General features: G+C 43.5%; 1 protein-coding gene across 1 annotated transcript in view; it reads left to right on the forward strand.

The window, feature by feature from the left end:
- LOC138947455 (uncharacterized) overlaps positions 1–5000 on the forward strand; it is a 131644-nt gene that overhangs the window by 123698 nt on the left and 2946 nt on the right. Inside the window, exon 4 of the mRNA XM_070318933.1 lies at positions 2955–5000. This exon is cut by the window's right edge and continues 2946 nt beyond it. Within this exon, the coding sequence (XP_070175034.1) occupies positions 2955–4710 (1756 nt within the window). The 3' untranslated portion in view covers positions 4711–5000. The remainder of the gene's footprint in view (positions 1–2954) is intronic.

Below are 5000 nucleotides of genomic sequence, written 5' to 3' on the forward strand. Positions count from 1 at the left end.
TCGTTACAGACAGGTGGTCGTTATGCAAAGGGGAATGATATAGAGGAAAATTACTTGTTCATATATATACTCCCTTCTTTAAACAATCAAACAAACAAACAAACAAACAAATAAATACAACAAGCGTCCGTGTGTGTGTGTGTGTGTGTGTGTGTGTGTGAGTGTGTATAACTATACAAATGGGGAAGAAATCTTTACACACTTGGTAACAAATGGGGAATTTGAAAAAATGAGGAAGCCAAAAAATTCCCCATTTTTTTCAACTATATTTTGCCTCAATTTGACGGAAAGAATGTCATAACAATGTTCAAAATGACATTCTTTCCGTAAAAAAAAAATATAAAAAAAAAAAAAATTTATTTACTTTTTTCTTTTACGGAAAGAATGTCATAACAATGTTCAAAATGACATTCTTTCCGTAAAAAAAAAATATAAAAAAAAAAATTTTTTATTTACTTTTTTTTTTTACGGAAAGAATGTCATAACAATGTTCAAAATGACATTCTTTCCGTCCCCTATAGGCGACGAAATAGGTCAAATTTTGTGCCTTTTTTAGTGTAAAATTCGTCGATGCCGGACCGAGTACTGCACTCAGTGCCGTTGTAGTGCAAGTGCACTACAGAGGCACTGCGCCCAGTGCCGTTGTAGTGCAAGTGCACTACAAACGCACTATCCGTTGTGTGAATGTGTGTATTAGGAAATTCCCCATTTGTGGGTTTATACACGTATGTGTGCGTGTGTGTGTCTGTGCGTGTGTGTGTGTGTGTGTGGTGTGTGTGTGTGTGTGTGTGTGTGTGTGTTTTCATGCGTGCGTGCGCGCGTACATGTGTGTGTGTGTGTCTGTCTGTCTGTCTGTTGTGCTTGTTTGTTTGGGGGTTTTGGTGTTGTTTATTTAGACCTTGCGCTGGCCTTGTTAAGTCCACTTTCCTGAATTCATATTATTTAACCTTTCTCGTTGTGCAAGATTGAAAACCTACAAAAGGAATAAATAAGAGGAAACATTTGTCGATTTCTTTCTAGTTCAGTTCCTTTCTTGTTTTTTGTTTTGTTTTTTCTTGTTTTGTTTTTGTATTTTTCACTCCTGTAAATATCAGCCGAGCTTTAATTTAAGATGGATATAGTTTCATGCTCAGGCTTGCGAGTCTCCACATTTACGCCAAAAACGGTGTATGTCTCTGGTTCTCTTCATTTCAGCGACTTCGAGTATGCCCTTTTGTGTTTTTGTTTTGTTCATATCATGTCAATCCGATGCAATGTTTTATTGTCATGCATTGGTCACATCAGTTATTTGTTTTCATGTCACTTTTTGTCGATCTTATTTCTGTTTCTTTGTATTCTGAATTGTTGTTAAGTTTTTAGTATCCTGTTGTGCCCTGCCACAGAAACTCTCGCTTTCAATATTGTTTAATCCCAATGCTCGCAAAAACCAAGCAATGTTGTGATTTTGTCTTGAGTACTTGCGCTGTTACATAAGAACTCAGAACGTATTGAAACAATGCGAGGCTTAGGTTCTTGGTTTTTATTATATTTAATTTTGTTTTTTTCAATATGAGGCTTAAGTCTTGTTCTTGTTGTTTTTCTTTCTTTTTCGTTTGACCTTTTAAAGAATAAAAAAAATGGTACACATTTACTAATTCGGCGTGCGCTTTTATGTCAATTGACAAAATACCAAACCTAGATTAGTGTTATGGGGTTTTTCTTTTTCTAATGACCCTTTAAAGAATAAAACTGCATTGTTCGAATTTACGAGCGTGTGTTGCTACAAAAGGATTTCTGACCCTTTTTGTTTACACTCCCTGAAATATTTAAGGTATTTTTGTATGCGGAACTTGTTTTTTTTCTTTCTTTTCTTTTTGTATTTCAAGGAATAAAACCGTACTAAGCGAATTCGGTGTAAAATGACTTCTATCCCAAAACTTCGACACTAACTTGGTCCTCCCCGACGTATTTTATTTTTGCTTTGACCTTCAAGCACCAAAACAGCAGGAGACCAAACATTTCAGAACAAAGAAAAAAAAAGCTATTCCGCAGTTAAGCAGCAATTTTTCAAGTTTTTATTGTCAGTTCAAATTGCGGTAACAGCGCTTAGCTTGCTCTCAGCATTCAATATTTAAGTCATTAATGTCCTTTGTGTTTGTTTTAGATGTGAACAAGAACAGTGTTTGTTTCTTTCTTTCTTTGTTTGTTTCTTTGTTTCGTTGTTTGTTTTAGTGCTGAAGGCGTCTTATATTTTTCCTTATCTTTATCACAGAAACCAATCTTTGATTTAATTTGTTTTATATTCTTTGGCAAGATAACAAACAAAACAATGATACCACGGCACTTGAATGTAGTATTCTTGTATTGGAAAAGTGTCTAAACTAAATAGTAACAAGGTAACTTGATCTTGTACGAGTTGATAATAATTAGTAATGGACATTACTTCCAACAAGCTTATTGGAGTCAACCAAAGAGGTTTCTTCTTTTAGACTGTGTCCGCCTAGAGATCAGCAATTCATTTTTGTGACTGTAGGGACGTTCTAATGTTCAAAATGCATTACTAACTGACTTAAACATGACTTTGGTAGAAGAACACAACTGACGAGACAGACATGAAAACCATAGCCAAGTTTGCACTGTGATTATTGTATTGGCTGTTGTATCCATAGACGATGTTTGGAAAATAACTATTTCAAGCTTGTATGGTTTGTAGAGGAGTTGCTTTTTCTCGTTTCTATAGAAATAGTGAGGCAAGCCTATAATGTCGCGTGTAGCTTGTCCCAATGTTTCTAAGGAAAAGCAAGGAAAAGCAATTCTTCCACAACCTTTACAAACCTGACCGAGTTATGTTCTTTTATTTCACTGTAGAAAGTTTCGTATACGTGGTGTCGCTTCATATACCTTGCTTACCTCCCCTGTTTGTTCTTCTTTTCTGTTTCCGCTTCCGCTGCCACTTCCGGTTCCGGCACACACAGTGAACTCTTCCGCACGGGGCCTCGACCACGACGCAAGACCGGGGCAAAAGGGGACGGCGCTTCGGAGACACAGAGCGGGACTCGAACCCCAGTCGCCCACCCCGACACAGTCAACGCTAAAAACGCAGAAATTGAGGAGTTATACAAACAGTGCAATCCACAACGGCCGCCTCAACGTCCGCCGACGACGTCGAGTAACGGGGGAGACCCGGCCTATCAGAACATGGACGTGATCGACGCTGGGACGTCGTCGTCGACGGCGGGGAGCAGGATGGGAACAAGCGTCGCTGTAGCGGAAGGAGACGACGTGGAGAGCGGGAGGCTGCGAAACGTAGGTCGAAACAGTGTGCGTTTGGCCTGCAGCCCGGAGGAGAGCCACCACCTCCTCCTCCCCCCTCCCCCACCTCCTCCTCCTCCCCTGCATTCTCACCACCTCCCCCAGTACGCATGCGCGGGGGCGGCTTGCGCTTCCGCTTCCGATTTGCCTCGCCCCCACAACCGACGCTACCCTGCATGGCAGAACCGAGGGAAAAGGGAGAGGAGGGGGCCCCGCAGGTTTGGAGTGTTGTCTGCATGCTTCCGTGGTGGTAGAAAGGTGCACGAAGAGGAGGAGGAGGGAGAGGAGGAGGAGGTGAGGTTCAGACAGAAACTGTTCCTAGATGTTTGTAGCCCCAAGACTCTGCCTGTGTACGGGGAAGGCGAAGGTCGCAGTGCATGCGTAGAAGTTCATAACACTAACACGGCTTTGTCCCCAGTCAGCCCTCAGCATCCTCACTGCATGTTGTTAGACTCTGGGCCGTCGCGAGGAGGACGCAGAAAGAGAGACAAACACCCCTCCGCCTCCAACCACCTCCCCCTTACAACGACACCCCATCAGCACCACAACATATCACACACCCCGTCCAGAGAGGAGGTCGAGCTCGGTCGTGTCGGGGGAGGAGGGGGGAACCATTCCTCCCGGTCGTTGGGGGAAGAGGCCGACGACCACAGAGTGGAGTACAGGAACAGGGGATCCCTGTCCAATATCTCTGAACTCTCCTTCGACAGACCCTTGTCAGAGTCCAGTCTGAAGCTGGGCATCACTGCTGAGACCTTGCGAGCCGCCATGACAGGAATGGGGGAGGTAAATAAAGACGATTCGCTCCTGGACTCGGAGACTGGGAAGAGTTCTGACACAGGGACGAGGGTTCCACAGGTCTCGATTCCAGAGAACCACGAAGACTCAGATCCGGACGTTCTGTGCTCGGATCCTAGAGTTCTGGAACTCATGCGGCCAAAGAAGGACTGGTCCTTAGACTCGGGGAGGTCTACCCTCCCTAATTCCAGGAACGGGTCTTTGGAGACCCCTAGCGATGCTTCGACGTGGAGTGCGTTGAACGGTAAACGCCAGTCCCAGAGTAGCACCTCAGTGTCTCCGACCCCTCGTGACAGCAACCTCACCTTCAGACAGTCGCTAGACAATGCACGTGCGGCTCGAAAGCAGGCCAACTCTTTACCGCTGGCTCTTCCATCCTCACTCCACAGCCCCTCCACATCTGGGCCCAGTTCTCTGGCGAGTAATTCACCGACCTTGCGGCATCAGAGGGTAGGGGGTCAAGTTCAAAGGTCGCCCTCGGGGTTAAGCTCCCCCGGAAAAGGAAGTGTGTGTGACTCGTGTCGTAAAGTGATCGGTCCTGGCGACGTGAGCTATACGTCCGACACGCCGGACTCGCTGTCAGAGATGTCCGACAGGAGCGGGTTGGAAACAACGGTTTAGGGGAGTGTAGATATTGAGGAGTGTAGATATTGAGGAGTGTAGATATTGAGGAGTATTTGCTTTTGTATTTGTTCAGACCATCTTTGGAGGAAGTTTGAAAATCAATTTTTGAGTCTCTCGTTTAGATTTTTGAAAATGATTTTTTTGAGTCTCTCGTTTAGATTTTTGAAAATGATTTTTTTGAGTCTCTCGTTTAGATTTTTGAAAATGATTTTTTTGAGTCTCTCGTTTAGATTTTTGAAAATGATTTTTTTGAGTCTCTCGTTTAGATTTTTGAAAATGATTTTTTT

The sequence above is a fragment of the Littorina saxatilis genome, linkage group LG14, assembly GCF_037325665.1.
Source record: "Littorina saxatilis isolate snail1 linkage group LG14, US_GU_Lsax_2.0, whole genome shotgun sequence".
Classification (NCBI taxonomy): domain Eukaryota; kingdom Metazoa; phylum Mollusca; class Gastropoda; order Littorinimorpha; family Littorinidae; genus Littorina; species Littorina saxatilis.